Below are 20,470 nucleotides of genomic sequence, written 5' to 3' on the forward strand. Positions count from 1 at the left end.
AACCAAAGTTAAAGTTTGGCCCAAGACTGTCTCATTGCAAACTTAGAGACAATCATACTATCTTAATTTGTTACCTACGCTAGTGTAGTCCCTACTAGTACTTCTAAGTTGTAGCACCCAAAATAAAGGGATGAGTTTGAGTAGGTACCTATAATTTTCCTGGTTCTTACTGGCTGACAAGTTGCGTTTGCCTTTTTTTATCAAGCCTGATTTGGGCTAATGAAAGTAGGGAAAGTAGCTGGAAAAAACAGCGTATTTCAATAGGCATAGGTACTTAATATTGATCGTGGCAATAAAACCATAATAACATTTTTCTTCTTTTATTAAACATGCGAATTTGACTCGTTTAAGCCGGCAATGTTTTCATGGCTAAACCAATAAACCGATTTTGATGAAGGAATAATTCGAACAAAATTGTATGCAAGACTTGTAACATGCGAGATTTGTAAGTACATTACATACTATCCTTTACGAATTTCGTGTGACATAGGTAATAGTTTTTACTTGCACTCTCTGTAGGTAAACTCCAATTTTATCGCTTAATTAAAAAGCAAAGCACTCCTATTAACAAGCTTTTATTAGGTTATGTAACTATGTAATGGAATCTTGCAAGTTAAATTTGATTCACTTCCCGGTTTCCGATTGAGCTGAAATTTTGTGTGTACATGTAAGTCGGGTGACAATGCAATATTATGATACCATCGAGCTGATCTGATGATGGAGACAGGAGGTGGCCATAGGAACTCTGTGATGAAACAACGCAACCTAATTGTGTTAGGGGTTTTTAGAATTGTCTCGATGAGTATTTTTTTTTTTTTTTTTGTTAAGGCATCGCGCTCCTGGCGCATTTAGCCAAACGAGTAAAACGGGGAAACGGAATTAAAGGATTACATTATAACGGGTAAGTCGGAATTTTGGAAAAGGATCCCGATGAGTATTAGTTGTCTGTCGTAAGAAAAGTACAGTCAGCGATAAAAGCTTGTACCAAAAATGAAATTTTTGCCAAAAACTTATTTTCGGATATGGTTAAATTGGTTACTAATGCTTTGTGTTGCATCTTCTGCTAATCTATGAAATCTAATTTCTGGTATTTCGCATTGATAATCACATCCCGCTCCTCTTGTTTTCTTTAAAAAAAATAGACGTGTTGAAATTTTATAAGTAGGTACTTGACTCATATATGTACTTGGTCAACCAGATCTTGACAGTAGAAAAAGGCGGCAAATTTGAAAAATGTAGGCGCGAAGGGATATCGTCCCATAGAAAATTTGAATTTCGCGCCTTTTTTTACTGACAAGATTTGGTTGACCAGCTATATAAAAATGTTCATAAGTTTCGGTGTAAATTTTTCTTGTATATAATTTTGGCCATAAATAATCACCTTTATCTCACGATGTTTGCTGTATAGGTACATTGATATTGATTTTTGTGTATGCAGTTAACTTATTAGCGATGCAATTGCGAACTGTAAAGCGGGATTTACATTATGTAATTAGTGTCATGCATGGTGAACTCAGTTTCACGAAAGTAGTTTCGATATATGCAAAAGTAATTTCGTGAAATTCACAGTACCGCAGTGACCAATGGCCCCATCATTATCAACTACACGTCCGCACAGCGCAGGCACTTTCGCGACAGTATATAAGTTTTTCATGTCGCATTTACACTACGAAATTAGTTGCATGACACTAATTTCACCAAAAAATCGCGCAGGGCGCGAAATTGATTTGTTTCATGAAATTAATGCATGCATTACGAGAATATTAAATTACACGTGAAACTGTTTGTAAAACTAATGTCATAACAGAACTTAAAGACTAAACTAACGTACTTACGATTCTTACGAATTTACAAGTGCGACAAAAAGGCAACACGTCGAATGTGGTTCACGGAATCGCGTTGTCGCGGTACGAATAGGTAAGGTAGGCCAAAGAATATAATACTCAAGGTAGAGCCTCAGTTCTCTTCTTTTGAACTTGGCTTGACATGCTATAAAACTATAGATATGAATGTAAGTACAGTCAGCAGCAGAATTTGCTAAGTGGGCCAGGTGTTCAAAATGATTTTGACGCGACTTTATTGTTAAGAGAATAACCACTTGTCCGCTTAGCAACTTCTGCTGCTGACTGTACGTCGAGTTTGATCTTTGCGGTATTCTTTACTATAGTTGGTTAAACCAATTTGTCAGTATAAAAGACAAAAAAAAACTATACTCATCCTTTTCTTTTGGATGCTAGTACTAGTGCAAGACAAAGATAGTATGATTCTCTCTGTCTACGTTTCAAATGAGACAGTCCTTTGACAAACTATAGTTTTCAGCGTTGGCAACCCTAAATCAGGGTGCCTAGACAAGATACCAATCGTTCGCTCCGTAGCGAACGATACGGTAATCTGTCTCTATCACTCTTCTATATTAGTGCGACAGAGACAGTTGCGTTTCGTTCGCTACGGAGTGTAAATGATTGGCAACTTGACTACCCACCCAGTGCGAGTGCCGCGCAACGTCAGATTCAGGAAATGACACTTTGACAATCGATGTTATTGTATTTCTTAATAAAATTAAGATGAGATAAATGTTTGTAAACTTTATAACTACGATGGCTATAGGTGATGTACAAGGATGATGTAATGGTGGTATTATCGTGGATGCAGTCTGTTACATTTAATACAATGAATGTAATAGGAAGCAAGCTCAATTTGAATATCATCGGACGGCTGTATCTCAGCAGTAAACATTAATGATTATCGACATTAGGTATTGTAGGACTGAAACCGAGTGTGAGCTTATCGGCGGCGGGAAGCGGGAGCGTGTCAGCGCGTATCTGGAGCACGATCGTGGTGTCCGCGTAGCCCAAGTCTTTTTTTAGTCGCGTTGTTTTACGAGCTTCAGTTTATGTTCGTGACTCGCCCGGTGCGGAAGTCTGCTTGACTTTTGGAATGGGCGCTTCTGGAAACATGACTACGTTCAGAGGGATATTTATTGTAATACTTCTATGTTATGACCTGGTTCATGGAAAGGGTACGTGTTGATTGTGTGACAATACAATTATGTTTCTGTTCTGTACATTTAATTTACTGTTTTATTGAATAGGCAGTATTTAAGCTTGTAGTTTAAGCTTTTAAAGTGTTAGTAGGTATCTATCAATTAACAGAACTTAAACATGATGCTATTCAGTGTCTTGTTGAACTCAGTCATATTTTTGTAGGACTCAGCTTAGTGCGTAGGTAATATACATATTTATTTGTTATTCTTATTTACAACATATTTAAACTGTGCTTATATATACGTATGTATAAATAATTAAAAGTAAAAGTTAAAAGTTATAGGACATCCTTTCCATTCATAATGTTCAGTTTTCATTGAATTATCTGTATAAAAAGTAATTAACTTCTTTCAGAAAATGTCAAAGTGGTCACAGTTGCAACGGAGGATAATCATGGCTTGCAACGGTTCCTGCGCTCAGCCAGTGTGTATGGCATTGAGGTGAAGGTGCTCGGCAAAGGTCAAGAATGGACAGGTGGTGACATGAAGTATGCTGGTGGTGGCCAGAAGATTAATTTACTTAAAGACTACATCAATCAGATCAGGAAAGAAGGGGACAATGAGCAAATCATTCTGTTCACAGACAGGTGAGAATAGTGTAAAATGCAAATATATAAAATAATAAATTAAAACATTCAGCTTAACTGGTTCATACAAAGTGTGCTTTGTTCAACATTAAACTAATTACTCAACTAAAGGAGATTGTTGACTTCAAGAATAAAAGAAGGATGGAATAAATTAAGCTCTTTTAGAAATATTACAAGTGTTGTGTTTCATGTATCTCTTTCATAGTTTGATATAGTTTGCAATATTAACACTCTTGCAATATGAGATTTGTCAGTTCAGCAAATAGTATTATTGAGCCATTATATTAATTAGTACTTTTGTATATTTCCCTCTCATAGTTATGATGTCATGTTCCTGGGGACCATAGAAGAGATTCTCAAGAAATTTAAATCATTTGAAAATACCCGAGTGCTGTTTTCTGCTGAGCAGTTCTGTTGGCCAGATGTCAAGCTTGCAAGCATGTATCCCAAAACAGAGGTTCCTAGCCCGTACCTTAATTCCGGAGGATTCATTGGTAAACAGATTATGGATTATTAAGTTTAATAATCATTCTGAAATTGCCATAGTTAAATTATGAAGTAGAAGTACATATACAAGAATATTAATAATTTTTTTTTTTAGGGTACTTACCTGAACTTTCAGAGATAGTAAATTACAAACCTATCAGTGACAAAGATGATGATCAGCTGTATTATACAAAAGTATATTTGGATAAGACTACAAGGGAATCTCTAAAAATCTCACTTGACCATGACTCGGCCATATTCCAAAATTTAAATGGAGCTTTATGTAAGTATCAGTATTTTGATTTATCGGTAACCAAATTTTTTTATACATATAAGTATGTGTAAGTACTATAGGTACATATAGCAACAACATTAACAGCCATTGTGAAAAAGTCCTACTGATGTTGTTCACTTATGTTAGACATTGCTGCTACAAGGTTTGTGTCAGATTAAACTGTTGATGTGTTGTGTAATTGATATCTCAGAATATCTCTGAATAACTGCAGTTACTAAGTTCTCAACAAATAAGAAACTTACCAGTACCAGTTATACAACAAAATAGGTATAATATTTTGATGGTCTCATCAGAAGATTAGCACTGGAAGTCACCAGCAACATGCTGAGATGGGCCCATTTCGTGACACTTTATTTTCAAAGTTCTTTTTGTGTAATGATGTGTATTGTCTGTAGGTTTACGAATGAGAAACTATTCTATTCTATTTTTTCCATGTTGTAGCGGATGTTCAGTTGACTGCCAACTCTACAGAAGAAGAATGGCCTTACATTACAAACGTTGCCACGAAGCAGCGGCCGCTGATTGTTCACGGGAACGGACCTTCCAAGCTCACTCTCAATCATTTGGGCAACTACTTGGCCAAATCCTGGTCGGCGTCTGAGGGTTGTGCCTTGTGTAGTGCCAAGAAGATACAATTTAAGGTACAAAGCTGAGTTATCATTTTAAATTACACAATAAAATCTAAGACTAGGCAGATCGATAGGTTTACAAGAGATTATTTAGGAAGTATTTTATTATGTATGAATACTTATTTATTTCAATATTTCGCTATGTAAAATATTACCAGGTTGTGTTCACAAATTATCTATTAACTTTAATATCCAGAGTCATTCAACGTCCTTGTTTTAGGAAGAAGAATTACCGTCAGTTATGCTGGCCGTGTTCATCGAGCAACCTACGCCTTTCCTGGAAGAGTTTCTAAGACAATTAATTGACATCAACTACCCAAAAGAGAAACTGCACTTGCTTCTGCGGAATAACGTAGAGTACCACGAGGCAGATGTCGACGAGTGGTTCCAAACCTACAGCAGGAAATATGCCACAGCCAAGCGCATCAAACCCAGTGACTTTATCACTGAAGCAGAAGCCAGGAACACTGCTAAGTAAGACTATCATATTCAACATCACTACATAGTATAAAACAAAGTCGCTTCCTGCGTCTGTCTGTCCCTATTCTTAGATCTTTAATACTACGCAACGGATTTAGATGCGGTTTTTTTAGTAGATAGAGTGATTCAAGAAGAAGGTTTATGTATATTTTGTTAACCCGTGCGAAGCCGGGGCGGGTCGCTAGTGCTGTATAAACAGCAGCCTAATGAAAATAATACGAGCATCCCATTCAGAAACAATTATTAATAGTTACATCAAACATGCTGCTCTCAATTGATCTATTGAGTTTATGCCTATTGGTATACTTAGGCTTATTGGTGCTGTGCTATACCTACTCGCGTTTAAAAGCTGACAATACTTATGATTTTGTTCTGTATAATTTACATAAAAAATGACAAACTCATGTAACTATACAATTTTATTTGTGATCTTATGAAGTCGTATTTAGGTCAGTTTATGGTGTTTATATGTTTTGGCAATAGGAATAAGTATCATTCTGTTTCAGGGAGCGCTGCCTGGGCAGTTCGTGCGACTACCTCTTCTCAATCGACAGCGTGGCCCGCTTGGAGCCAGACACCCTGCGGTACTTGGTCTCTTCGGGCTATGATGTCATCGCCCCGATGCTTAAGCGCTCTGGAGGAGCCTGGTCCAATTTCTGGGGAACGATCAATTCGCAGGGCTTCTACGCGAGGTCTGCAGATTACATGGACATCGTGTTTCACGCTATAAGGTAAGAGTCTGCTCAGCGATTTTTATTTTTCATATAGATGTGTTTAAACGTGTTCATATGAATCAATTGTGAGCCGTTAATAAACAGCTGATGCACTGCCGATGATAAGCGAGAAGCTAGTAACATGAGTGAATGTTTAGTTTGCTTTATTGGTCTTCAAGAAAACAGCTAGCGATAAATTAATTTGTCTCTTAATTGTGTTAATTGTACCAAGTCTACATTTGTACTTTCATACTATATTTTATATTTTTCTTGCGAGACAAAATAATCGATCGCAGCCGGTCACATCTTTCTCAACATGAGATCACGTACCCACATGCTATCTCAGTAGGTAGTTAAATACACGGCGCGATGACACCGTTATGCATAACGCTGAATAATAATTCATTAAAGCTCTTATCAGCTATCCCTATCAGCCAGGAAAGAAGAGATTGTAACGACATGTCGAAACTTAAACATATCATATTATTAATATTTAGGTTATTTAGGACGTTTGCGTTTGTTAGCCACCAGTTAGCTAACTCCTGCAGCCTTCGCGGCGTAGCATTCTCAATTAGGTGTACACTAAACTTCAGAGTTCATGTTGACTTTGTGAATATAGAAACACCCTGTTCACATTTTCTAAGACTAGGGTGACTACAAATTATAGTACGAGTAGGTATGTTTCGTACATAGGCATAAATTAATCTTTATGTTATTTGATTGCATATTCGTACGAAACAGGTACTATTTCCATGTAAATCGACGATTTCTACGATGGTCAAAGAAGCCAAATATAGAGAATACAAATCATTATTTCTATGGTAACAAAAGGTATGTTCATTTACGATAGATTTGGCCACTTTGTTCGCCACTATCTTTTTGATGCTAACTGAACTGCGTAACCTATTAGATTTTTTGAGGCCTTTAAACTTGCTTAATCGTCTCAAATTAGGCAAGTCGTAGGGATTAGAGTTCTATAGACACCTCGCCACTGTAACCTACATAGTTCATTTTACGATTGCGGCGGCGACCGTCTCATTATAATGGCCGGCGTTCTCGTTACTGAGAACACTGAGCTTACGTGTCAGCTCTCAATTCGTTTAATGTTGATAAGTTGATACGCACTGATTCTTACACACTCCTCCAAATAAATGGGTTGGATACAAAATGATACGCCATTTTATGTTCAATGATATCATACAGAGGCGCTATTATATAATGCTAGGATAAAAATATATTCTATTTTAGCATATAACAATGTCGATTCTTGATAGGCTGTTACTGCCATTCGAACTTTGATGCTTGTCAGGCACCGGCAATCATATAACATATAACATGAGGAGTGAAAACCTTCCTTTAAGAGTTCCAATGTCAGAGCTCTTAAGAATAAGTAGGTAGTATTACTCAGTACAATTGTAGAGTAACGCTCTATGTGTGACTCCACTACGCCGCGCCGTGCTTGAGCCACAATTAAGCTGTAACAATTACAATGTACCTACTCATTTTGGACAAATATTGATGGTCATATATTATTCCTTTTATATTAAACACTACAACGGCCCCTCACTACTCTGACAATGACATTTCACCGTACATTGCTGGTCTAACAAATTAATATTAACTCTAGTACAATCGTCGTTATTTACAGATCCCAGTAAGGTAAAGCCTGACCAGGAATATATGATCACGCGCAATGTTGCGGAATTTCACTGGAACTAATTTTTTCATACTATACTGAACTGTCACCCTATACATGATAATAACAGCGCCCTCCTGACAATGCTCATATATTACTGATCAGGCTTTACAGGAATTTGCCAATTATAGCTTATTGGGAATAGGTGGTACAAGAAAAATATGTGGTTACCTAATTTATTATCAATGTTATCACTAGTTGTCTGTTCAACAGGGGGTTCAACAAACACGTTTAATAAAAAAAAGTTATATTGACGCAATTATTCTCTAACATTTTTGTCATAATATTACAGCTTCGTTTTTTATATATTTCTTAACGTAAAATCGAAATTTTAATACTTTTACACTTTTAAAACGACTCAAAATAAACGGTTATAATAACAAAAACTAATAAACTTGTTTCCTCATGATGTGACATCAAAGGCCGTGCGCTATATTTTTTAAGTGCTTTTTAAATCGCAGTACAGGCACCTAATATATTTTTCTGGGGTACCTTCAATATAAATATTAGGTTATCAATCTCACGGGAACTGGTGTCGAGTAACATCTTCTATTTAATTGATGCATTCTCAATTATAAAGTTGGTGAAATAGGCACCAGAGGCAGACACCAAACGTGTTTTGTGGAAAAAGCGATTTGAGGTTTCGTGCGGAAGCTGCACGACAATTCGCCTAATCAAAGGCAATGGAGAAGTCAGTCTTGAAGGAGCGGCGGTCTATGGAGTACATGTTGTCCGCGGTGCACTCGTACACGCCGGCGTCCATCTGCGTCGCCGGGTCGATCTCGATCTTGGACTTGACGCGGTCCTCGCCGATCGGCCACTCGTGAATCTGTTCGTTATAACAAACAATATTCATCAATTCCTTTGTACTCATCATTCTTTCAGTTTTCGTATGTACTGAAGAAAAAATATAAGAGTTAACTAACTGAAGACCCGCCCCGGCTTTGCACGGGTTAACAAAGTATACACCTAAACCTTCCTCTAGAAGCACTCTATTGATAAGTGAAAACCGTATGCAAGTTCGTTTACTTAGTAGTTTTTGAGTTTATCACAAACATAGAGACATACAGACAGACCGACTAGTGTGGGGTACACAGCAATGTGCTTTTGTTTGTATGCCTTTATAATTAATGTTTTGATTATTTGATAATAAACACTCACAATTTTATTTCGGCTTATTTGTCTACATAATTATGAAGTGCTGTAAATTGATATAGTCCCACTTAAGTTGAAATTAGCTTACTAAGTCAGCACATTCTGTGTAGCGTTTAATCCTCGTAAGCATTCTAGCTGCGTAATTAAACATCATTACTTTTTGCCGGTTACGGCGCAGTGAAAAGGGGAATTGGGTGGATTTATTTGTATTATAATTACAAGCTTTTATTTAGCTCCACCTGTCTCGTTCGCTATTTCGCTATTGTTCTTATCTTACTCAGTTAGCTGTCAAGTTGAACAGAATCTTGATTCGAGTTAACTCGTCTGTACGTTGATTCAAGTTATTCAAATCAGACAAATCGACTCGCCCATCGCTGAGCTAAAATATTTTCACTACACATTATTCGATTGAGCTGAAACTTATGTAAGGGTAGCAATAAAATATTATGGTACCATCGAGCTGATTTCATGTTGGAGACCAGAGCTTAGGTGATTAAAGTGTCATTCAATAGAACTTGCTAACTATGTAATCAAACCGCCATAGTAAAATTGACACTGAATGTCAATTTACTAGTAACTTTTGTTTACATAGTTAGCAAGTTCTATTGAATGACACTTTATAGAAAGTGTGTGATAAAACAACGCAACCTTATTGTGTTTGGGGTTTCCGTTCAGCCGATGCTAGGGGATGCGTATTGCGTAAGATAAGTTGCACATGAAACGTTTGTTTTTACTCCCCATACATTGTCATACCCCCGGCTTATAGTAGCTATATGAAAATCGATTCTTAAGGAGTAAATTCCAAACTTATTATTACTTTTATTCCATGTAGCGTGAACTACTAAGCGGATTTTCATTTTTGATTCATCTGGGGTACATAGAGACGACATGCGACTGCGTCCGAGCGACAAAGATGTAATTTTTAACCCATTTCCAAAAAGGAAAATAATCCATACGGATCATTAATATTAGTAGATACTTGGTAGAGTAAATGTTTTAAACTTTTTACTTTTGTGGTGAATGATTAATTTAGTTATTTATTTATGTACTTATTTTAATTTGGCTAGATATAAATGTGCAGGGCGAAAAGTACCAGTGGCTTAGCGTACAGAACCTGTTGTCGTATTTTAATTTCGGTAGCTAATAGCTATTAAATAAATGATTAATGTTTGACGAAAGAATAACATAGACATACTAATGTATAACATAAAACAGAAGAAGACACCAAATTGTACACAAAAATATCTCATAAGCTCATCAGTCTCATCACGTTATAATGAGGTTAACGAATGTTCAGTGAACTGCGTCGTCGATGCGATTAAAGTCTGCAAAACACATGTAACCAGAGCTCCCCCCTAACCTTAATCTAAATGAGTTGTGCTGAGCGTCGAGTGGTCCCTTTCCTACATATAAAATACTCTATCAATCTTAACTCAGTGCTTATTGTAGGTGCCCCTAGCGACTAAAATTACTTACAAAAACGTAAGTCATCGCTGTACGTATGTCCGAATTATTTCGGCTACCGTGTTAAATCACGCGACGTTTCTAACTGGGCGCCAACGCCTCAAACAGTGCATTTAGTTATTTAGAAAAGCATATGGTAGCATGCAACGCAAATAAATATTACGAATTTAAAACGGTACATTTAATAATGAATATATTTAACCGACCGTAGGTATTAGAAATACCGAACTGAACTGCGTTCCAAAACTGGCATTGTGGATGTGGGCATGAAAGCCGCTAAGATGAAATGGGACTGGGCAAGGCACATCTGCCGAATGCACCCAGAACGCTGGGCCAAATTAGCCACGGACTGGATCCCACAGGAGGCAAAGGAAGACCCAAACGGAGATGGCGGGACAACCTTGATGCATTCTGTGTGGAGTGGCGGGAGTGTGCATTGGACACAGTCAAGTGGCGGGAAAGAGGAGGGGCCTTTAGTATGCCCAGCAGTGGGACACACTAATAGGCTAAAGAAAAAAAAACACGAAGCATTTTTTTTTAGTCTTCTCCATGTAGACTACTAAAAAGTGGACTAATAATGTTTATTTATTACTAAATAGTGAGCTTAATTCAGTTAGTAACGTAGTACGTATAAGTAAAATACGAATTAGCTTACGTGAAGATAATGATGAGCAAAAATTTCGACGCCGTCTTTGAACCAAGTGATGTGAGGACGCGGTGAGCCCTTGGCAATGCAGAGGAAGGCGATCTTGTGGCCCAACACGTACTCAAGATCGAAGTGCGAAGCCAGCAGGATCTTGGCTCCCTGGATTACAACGACAATTTACTACGAGTATTAGTTTATTACCATCGTAGTGCGGTTGTTTTATGAGATAAACGCTGTGATAAGTTACACACACATCATTTTACAACAGATAATCTAACTATCAACTACTCAAATGAACTGGTAATTGTATAGATGTGACTAAAATGATGTTTAAAAAAAAGACCTAAATTGAAATATAAAATACCAGTACCAGGATCTTCTTGTGACTTGTCAGGCTATAATAGCTATCAATATCAGCAAATCGGCTTTAATCCGTTGGTTTTAAGTAACCTCAATTGTAATACAAAGCTCACTTACATCGTTGTTGTTGTAATATTGATCGGATTCCGGGTCTCTATATTTCCCAGTGATAGGCAAGCCAATTTGCACCTGCAAGTAAAAAAATGTAAAAAACCAGCCGATTATAAGAGCATGGCAGTTAATGTAGACCAAAGCGTTACCTTGGATTTCGTTCTACCTCTAGAACGTCCACGACGCGCACTTGCTGGGTCGATTATAAACCAGAATACTAAGAACAATCCTAAGAGAATTTTAGCTCTAAGGAAGAACATTTTGATGGGTTATTTTTGGCGGGAAGGGATGAAGTCCAGGTGAATAGGGCGCTGGCACGGGCCCGCGAGGTTTCTGCGCGACTGCAGCTCCGCACGCTCGACGCGCCAATCTCTCAATTGACTAATGGCGGAGGTGATCGCAGGAGGGCCCTTGTCTCGTCCCCTGCTTCATATATACCAATCGTCATATCCTTTCGCATTTCGTACATTGATACTACAACTCTATTGAATATTTACCTATAGGACGAGCGTTACCTACCTACCAATATTAAGTTTATAGGTATTTGCTATTTGTCACCGCTGCGTATTAAATGTTGAGAGTCTACATATTACACTTAATCAAAAGTGGACGTACGCGCTTACTAAAATAGAACTACGGAAGAATGTTATAGCTTGCTGAGCTTAATAACCTTAAATGTCTTAGTGCTGGATATTGTCCCAATAGTTTGAATCTTAACACCTTAATTCCCAGCAATAAGGATGACAAGCGGGCTGTTCACTATTAGGACGTTTACCTTAATTAGAGATCCCTTATGATTTTCATTGACCTATTATGTTGCTCGAAATTACATGTATTCGTCGTTATATTTTTGTAATCTCGTCACTCACTTTCGAAATAAGGGACATACTTTTTCTGCTTTTATTTAAGTCTTCAAAAGATAAGAAATACCAATTATTTGGCTACTAACTAACATAAAGGTTATCAATTATCATGCCTGAACTGTTACTATCAGCAGTTTTATTTGTTAGATTTGTGAAGTATGAGAGTTGAATTAAGGAGGAAATAAAACGATATAATAATGCTGAACTCGTGTCCAATAATCGAAACAGATCGATTAGTGTAAGATTATCCCATAACATTGAAAGTCTATAATTTTTTTGACCAAATTACGTAGCTGCATTTTCAAAGTTATTTTATGATTTTAGGAGACGGTGGACTTAACTTTTCTTAAACACCTGTCGAAACTCATGCCTGTAAGATATTTTTAACGGTTTTGCAGTCACATTTCAATTTAGCCTTCGCCTAATATCTATCCCACCTCATCTTCATATAATGTAAAAATATTAAATGGTGTTCAGTTCGCTACTGTTGATGCTGACTGTACCGCTTAGTTTGGGGATACAGAGAGAGAAAAGTTCTTTAAAAAATATGATGCAAAATACTACCCTCCCTCCCAATCGAATAGATATAAAATTAGCTTCCTAAGATTTGTACATAGTAGATTTATAATTGCAAGTCTTTATTCGATCTTGAGTAACTTAACACATGACATGAGATATATTATGGTCTGTCCGCAGGGGGATATGGAACGTGCCGTTTATCACCAACTGCTACCTGATGAAGATGGCAACGTTCCGAGCCGGCGCCGCCAAGACCGTCAACTACCACAAGGAGGACGTGGATCCCGACATGGCTTTTTGCGCTAACCTTAGAGATCTCGTACGTTACCAAATATTTATTTTTATAATGATTGTGATATGATTGGACAATGGACAGATTAAATGTCAAAATTATCTGCATTAATTTTGTAATGAATTCTTTTTACTATAGCTACATGCTTAGCTTCACACGTATCTTTGTCCCATCGTGCACACTGTTAACAGACAATTCGTAAACTGTAGTCCAAAAAGACAAGCTCCCGGGGGCAACGGCAAGGGAGATGTTAGCAGTCTTATCAATGTGTGTAAGTTTGTATCGTGTTCCATCGTAGCGCCAAATCTACATACAGAGTCGATTTTGGTGCGTAAAGATCGATGCGTGTTTATGAGGCGGATAAATTTTTTTAATCGTTTAGCATGTTTATATGGAATATATTATTATGCATGGAATGATCGACAGGGTGTGTTCATGCACGTGAGCAACGAGTTGGAGTTCGGGCACTTGGTCAACCCCGAGAGCTTCGACACGTCTCGCACGCACCCCGACATTTACCAGGTGATGGACAACAAGCCAGACTGGGAGGCGCGCTACCTGCACCCAGACTATGCCGCCAACTTCGAAGAGGGCACTAAACCCGCAATGGTCAGTACACAAATTATGTTGCGGCATTTGTTAGACTGTTAGTACAGTCGATGAATGTTGAGTGATGTCAAAGAATCATAAATAAAACTACAATATAATTGATCTAAAGTGATATTTATTGACTACTATTATATTGCACGCAGCTGTGTAGGTATGTTTTTGTTGTTGATAACCACTTAGTCTGTTTGCGTTGTTAAATTGCAATGTAAAAATAATCCCCGCGCCGCGATTCGCCATAATCATTCTATTAGCGCGCTCCTGCGAAGCGTCCCACATCTTATACCACTTAGGTTTTATAACCTATACTATTATACTACCAGTTCGATACCAAGCGTTTAATTATAATCTGAACAAATTTGCGTACTTACCGGTAGTTTACTTGCTAGACATTTTGTACGTGTAGTTGTAATACAAGTTATAGTAGGTATCTATTGAAAGCAATAAAAACGTTTACATGGACATTCGTACGGAGATACAGGTTCGCTTAAGCTAAAAATGTGGTATGCCAAATTGAAAGTTTTGGTTAATAGTACATTACTGCAGACGCCGGGAAAGAAGGGCTTGCCGGGTGAGTAGGTATAGCCGGCCGACCGTAGGGAGGCCGGATAGTGATACGAAGCCGGCAAGACCTTTTCACGGCTAGGCATGTATAGTGCTTTTCTCAAACATGCAATGAAATAAAAAAATACACCACTCAAAAAAACAAATTTATAATCTTTATAATAAAAATCCAACTTCACAACAAAAGTTTTTTAATTTTCCTTTCAATCCCGCCATAATTGTTTTTTTTTCCGTATTTCGCGAGTATAGTGTTCGAATAAACCTTATTAGGGCCATTATACACAATCTGATAATAAGAATCTAAATTTCTATAAATAAAATAAATGCAGAGGATTTTAAATATTGTCTATGGTTTCTGGTGACTTACGTATAGACAAAATTTTAAATTTATTCATCAACACATTGAATCATACAGATTCGTATTCTTAATATCAGTACGTTCGTGTATAACAGGCGTTACAGGCGTTAACGCGGATATTTTGGTCCGATAACCATTCATTCACCAAAAATATTAAAAAAAATATATAATTCGGCTGTTTAGTCTGTTCATGGACACAGACCCCATGTTTACATTAGAATTAAAAAAAAAATTACTTCCCGGCCTAGGCCTTCAATTTCGTATGAAATTCCTTTACAGTTCTCTGGAGTTGCTCCGCCCTAAACGTGATACTTCGAAGCCTGATATAACGCCCGGAGCGACGACATTTCATTGCATGTTTGAGAAAAAGAACATTGGAGGTACCGATCCGAAAAATTAAATGACGTATTAAGCCCAAAAATACCTACAGAAGTTTATCTCACCTAATGTATTCTAGTTATTTAAGCTGGTATTTACACTTAAATTGTCTACCTGGTATATCGGAATGTCTAATATACCTAAATATTACCTATAATTTATTACAGTTACTTAGTAATTATTTAGCTAGTCGATTTAGCCACAACATCAGGAGAAAGTTTTTGATTAATTAATGTGATTTCCAGCCATGTCCCGATGTATACTGGTTCCCAATGGTGTCCATGCGGTTCTGCAAGGAGTGGATTGCCGTCATGGAGGCGTTCGGCCAGTGGAGCGATGGATCCAATAATGTAAGCATAGTTTATGTATATTTGCGGACAGGGGCCCATTTCTCGAACGGTATTAGTCTAATATTATTAGTGTGTTGTCATGGCAACCCATACGATTTGACAGTTCGTGGACTAATAATATTAGACTAATATCGTTCGAGAAATAGGCCCCTGGTTAGGGTTTTATAGAGTACGTTGCTAAAGCGTACTCTGTAATCTGTCAAAACTCATGTTACACGAACTGACAAGCCTGTTACTCATTAGGCTTCGGAGTTCTCAGCACAGTAAGACAAAAGTGAGCTATGGAGAGTATGGAGTCGATATTAACATTAAAATTAAAGTAATACTTGTCCATATTATAGTCCTGTGATGATTTTGTGTCATATTATTTGAAAAGCTTGTCTGTTAAATAATCTGGTCAGTTGTAATTTTGATAAGTTCATAATTATCTCTTTTAAAATTCATCTTGATATCAACTGATCTGATTATATCGCAACAATGTATCAATAGTATGTTTTACTACATAATTAAGTTAAAATATAGCAAAATATTTTATTACGTAGAATAGAAGTGAACGCTTGGGATGTTTAAAAAGGCATTTCAGGACGAAATGACTAAATAAGAATGAGAATGAGTATTACTTTCATTTAAATGTTAATATCAGTGCTATGTAACTTCCGAAGCCTGCTTATAACTTGCTTATTATACGTACCTAATAGTAGCTGACATTTGTCTGCCCCGTCTCAATGCCTTTACTGTCATCCCCAAGTTTATCTCAGAACCAGTGATCGGGGATTTCTATGCCACACCGCGGGATATCATGTCGAAATGGTAATATGGATACGCCGCTTGGCCCGCGATAGGAACAAAACTGTTCGAAAAGTAAACGCTATTTCGGTGTTGGTAATTCGTTTATAAAATAAAGGACTGTAAAAAACACGGGTCTCGACTCGGTCGTTGAAAGGCAATGCAAAACTGATAAGGTAATGCGAGCTTAGTGGTTTTATTGATATATTCAATTGATCTGTAATCAAATTTTCAATTATTAATATTAATAATATATGCAATGCATGATTAATTGATTAACAGTAACATGCCAAAACACTCTCCTATATCGCACACGAATCCCGGATTCCCGCGGCATATCTATACTAGCATAATGATTGAGGTCATTCACCCCAAGTGACATAGAAATCCCCGATCACTGCTCACAACAATCGATGTAATAATGTTCGATAGGACAAACGTCTGGAGAGCGGATACGAGGCGGTGCCGACGCGGGACATCCACATGACGCAAGTGGGCCTGGATAAGCACTGGCTGCACATTCTGAAGGAGTACGTGCGTCCCCTGCAGGAGATGGTCTTCACCGGGTACTATCACAACGTGAGTGGTCTTCATTTACCTACCAGGGCTGCCAGTACATAATTTTTGATTATACGATCCAGTGCCTCCAATTATACGAAATTCGATTGCATTATACGAGAACACAATTTAAAAAAAAACGATTAATATTAAATCGATATTTTGAAAAACTGGGGTCCTACCGCAAAGGCCGAAATTCTCAAATTGCGGGGGTCTTTCTCTTTTACTCCTATGAAGGCGTAATAAGAGTGACAGAGAGGGACGCTCTCAATTTGTGATCTTCGATTTTTGCAATTATAGCCCTAACGTTGACGTACGGTTCCATTAAATTTTATAACAGTATTGACACACTGTTTTTGAAGTATTGTCAGTAGTTTGACATCGGTGTTTTTTTTTGTATCCAATTATACCGATTGACCACCTATACGAATAAAATTCCATTATACGAATTTCGTATCCAATTCTACGATCTGGCAGCCCTGTTACCTACTGTTCTAGAGAAGTCAGTATGGCGGGTACTATGCGGTGCCGACGCGGCGCTTCTAGATGGCGCATGTCAAATGGTAGTTGACGAGCAACGAGTTAATACTGAAGGAACATGCGCACGGAAATTGATAACTCAGAATTATTTAGCAATAAAGAATACCTACCTATATACAAGGTGTCCCAAGAAGTAGTGATATACTGAAGCTGGGAGATAGAGGACCTAGAGCGCTATCTGAATCACCCCCATGTATGTTCCGCGATTTAAGATAAAATTACCCAGTATGTTCACAACTTCAAGGGCGCTTAAAAAAATAAAACATACTGGGTAATTTTATATTTCTTGGCATTAATTTTTTTTTTAATTCCATTCAAACATCTAACGATAGTCAATGTTACCATACTGAATTGGCCTATCTATCAGCTTAGCACACAAAAAAAATCAAGCATCTACCGCAATAATTCACGTCACCATAAATAAAAATCTCATCGTACTCGGCGATAGGTGAAAAATTAAAAAAAAATCATAACTCCGAAAATACGAAAAATCGCAGAACATACATGGGGGTGATTCAGATAGCCCTCTAGGTCCTCTACCTCCCAGCTTCAGTATATCACTACTTCTTGGGACACCCTGTATAAACATATCTCAAAAAGAAAAAACTCTTATGATACCGATACGACTATTTGTTTAGGCGGGAGCTATCACGACTCCGCCATTTTGAAAAACTTCCAAAAACCGGATCGACAAAAAATTTTTATTTAGTCATGGAATTCGGTTACAAAATTTCACGAAAATCGGTTAAGAATTGCGACCTATAGAGGAGAACATCCGGACATACAAAAGCAAAATGCCCGAGTCAAAACGTAGACCTTCGCTACGCTTCGGTCAAATAAAGAATACCTATCTAGTACCTATGTATATTAAATTTTTATGTATTTTATGTATAATTAATAAGTGGTGTATGTTGCCAGCCGCCTGTGTCTTTGATGAACTTCGTGGTGCGCTACCGGCCCGACGAGCAGCCCTCGCTGCGGCCGCACCACGACTCGTCCACCTACACAATCAACCTGGCCCTCAACACGCCCAGTTAGTATCACGCCAACACAACTAATCAGATTTTAAGTTAACATGAAATAGCGCGCATATTTTATGCGAACAAATGTAAAAACTCACGCCGTACGTTGCCATTGCTCACAAGTTTTTATATTTGATAAATTATCGAGATAGCTTGAACTGCTTAAATTCTTTCTTGCATCTGATGTAAGAAAGAATGAATGATGATTCACATGAAGTAGTTAGTTGCGCTCGGATTTTTAACTAGACCAAGTCCAGACGCGCGAGTGAACACAGCAGCAGAAAAAATGCCTAATTGCTTGGTTTTTTGTTGTACAAAGAGGTCGGGGACATCAAATTTATAAAAAGAAGGTGTTACATTTCACATGTAATATTTTTTTTACATATAATACGTTTAATTACATTTAAACACAATTATTATATTTTAGTTTCATGTAATTGTTGGATTTATCGATTTTTCTCGCCCAGTACAAATTGCGGATCGGTCGAGCGACAAATCCGACTTCTCATCTCTTGACGAAAATGTGTTAGTGTGCGTGTTGTGACACTTGTTACCCGTCCGTACACAAAAACAGATCGAGGTGTACATGATTTGTCTGTGTAGGGTGTCATTTTCTATGTATTTATGTCGTCATTACAGATTGGATTTTGTACGTAAGTTTGTGAGAAGTGCGACTGTGTGCACGTTCCCCCCCGCGAAAAATGGCAGAATGATTTGTATGTCAAGATATCGCTTGGGCCTATCCCTTCCGACTTGTCGGAAGCCCGTGTTGATCGAAGCTAAAAACAGAATAAAATAAAGATTTAAGTGGGGCTCCCATACAACAAACGTGATTTTTGACCGAAGTTAAGCAACGTCGGGCGGGGTCAGTACTTGGATGGGTGACCGTTTTTTTGCTTATTTTGCTCTGTTTTTTGTTGATGGTTCGGAAAATCGGAACCCTCCGTGCGCGAGTCCGACTCGCACTTGACCGGTTTTTTTTGGCATTCTGCGTTTATGGCATAAAGTGTATTTGGCGTTATGCGTATTTTTTTTTAATTACGCGAAACGACAAAATGGCGTTTTGCGTTTTTGGCATTATGCGTATAAAGGGTTTATACCATACAGAGCAGTGGCGGCGCGTCCATAAAAGCCGATTCTCACCGGCTTGCCTGTTTTTAGACGTTTGAGCAGAGTTCTAAAGGAAATATGTAAGCCAAATTAGCTCCGGCTTGCCTATGGATATGTTTACAGAGACAGGAAAATGTCGTCAGATATGAACGTATACCGTATAAAGTGTATGTGTGGTTGTAGAGCTGGACTACGCGGGCGGCGGCTGTCACTTCCTGCGCTACAACTGCTCGGTGACGGACACGCGGCCCGGCTGGCTGCTGATGCACCCGGGCCGCCTCACGCACTACCACGAGGGCCTGCGCGTCTCGGCCGGCACGCGCTACATCATGATCTCCTTCGTCGACCCGTGAACTCAACCCACCACACAGACGCCTGACAAGTCAGCGACGGGTGTTATATACTTGGTCAACCAGATCTTGACAGTAGAAAAAGGCGGCAAATTTGAAAAATGTAGGCGCGAAGGGATATCGTCCTATAGAAAATTTGAATTTCGCGCCTTTTTTTACTGACAAGATTTGGTTGACCAGCTATATTACCGACCGAGGCCGATATTACCTAGTCCTCGTTCCTTAATCCGTTTTATTCGCTTGACAAACTATACACTACTAGATATAAATATGTATACTCGTACATGATGTGTAAATGTAAATCTATGAGTTTATTTTTCTTCGCCTAGCCATTTCCTACCTATGTCATTTGGGGTCAGCTCCTGTCATCATTCTACATGAGTTTCTTGTTAATTAAAAAAACATTAATAGTACATGATATTCTAAAAAGTATGTTGTTTTAACTATAATTTGTTCTGGGTCGTATAGCCTGACCAGTAATATATGATAATTGTCAAGAGGGCGCTGTT

General features: G+C 38.0%; 2 protein-coding genes across 2 annotated transcripts; one reads left to right on the plus strand and one right to left on the minus strand.

Moving 5' to 3' along the window:
- The first annotated feature begins 2,642 nt into the window (after positions 1–2,642).
- LOC134661327 (procollagen-lysine,2-oxoglutarate 5-dioxygenase) lies at positions 2,643–19,967 on the plus strand. The gene is made up of 13 exons (XM_063517344.1): positions 2,643–3,019; positions 3,399–3,630; positions 3,949–4,124; positions 4,232–4,399; positions 4,853–5,052; positions 5,261–5,514; positions 6,027–6,251; positions 13,225–13,366; positions 13,766–13,948; positions 15,491–15,595; positions 16,814–16,960; positions 18,398–18,512; positions 19,795–19,967. The coding sequence occupies exons 1-13, from the start codon at positions 2,938–2,940 to the stop codon at positions 19,962–19,964; spliced, it is 2,199 nt and encodes a 732-aa protein (XP_063373414.1). The 5' UTR covers positions 2,643–2,937; the 3' UTR covers positions 19,965–19,967.
- LOC134661352 (immunoglobulin domain-containing protein oig-4-like) lies at positions 8,600–12,085 on the minus strand. Its single transcript, XM_063517390.1, has 4 exons — positions 11,815–12,085; positions 11,672–11,743; positions 11,204–11,353; positions 8,600–8,758 (listed from the first exon to the last, which is right to left on the minus strand). The coding sequence occupies exons 1-4, from the start codon at positions 11,923–11,925 to the stop codon at positions 8,600–8,602; spliced, it is 492 nt and encodes a 163-aa protein (XP_063373460.1). The 5' UTR covers positions 11,926–12,085.
- Positions 19,968–20,470: the final 503 nt, after the last annotated feature.

This window comes from Cydia amplana, chromosome Z, assembly GCF_948474715.1.
Source record: "Cydia amplana chromosome Z, ilCydAmpl1.1, whole genome shotgun sequence".
NCBI classification, from domain to species: Eukaryota; Metazoa; Arthropoda; class Insecta; order Lepidoptera; family Tortricidae; genus Cydia; species Cydia amplana.

What these genes read in the sequence shown, in the direction of transcription:
- LOC134661327 (XM_063517344.1), top strand. Translation starts at nt 2,938, where the DNA reads ATGGGCGCTTCTGGAAACATGACTACGTTCAGAGGGATATTTATTGTA. An exon ending in ATCGTGTTTCACGCTATAAG is followed by an intron (nt 6,252 to 13,224) that starts GTAAGAGTCTGC and finishes GTCTGTCCGCAG; the next exon opens with GGGGATATGGAACGTGCCGT. An exon ending in GCGCTAACCTTAGAGATCTC is followed by an intron (nt 13,367 to 13,765) that starts GTACGTTACCAA and finishes AATGATCGACAG; the next exon opens with GGTGTGTTCATGCACGTGAG.
- LOC134661352 (XM_063517390.1), bottom strand. Translation starts at nt 11,925, where the DNA reads ATGTTCTTCCTTAGAGCTAAAATTCTCTTAGGATTGTTCTTAGTATTC. An exon ending in AATATTACAACAACAACGAT is followed by an intron (nt 11,354 to 11,671) that starts GTAAGTGAGCTT and finishes GTTGTAATCCAG; the next exon opens with GGAGCCAAGATCCTGCTGGC. An exon ending in TTGCTCATCATTATCTTCAC is followed by an intron (nt 8,759 to 11,203) that starts GTAAGCTAATTC and finishes TATAACGAACAG; the next exon opens with ATTCACGAGTGGCCGATCGG.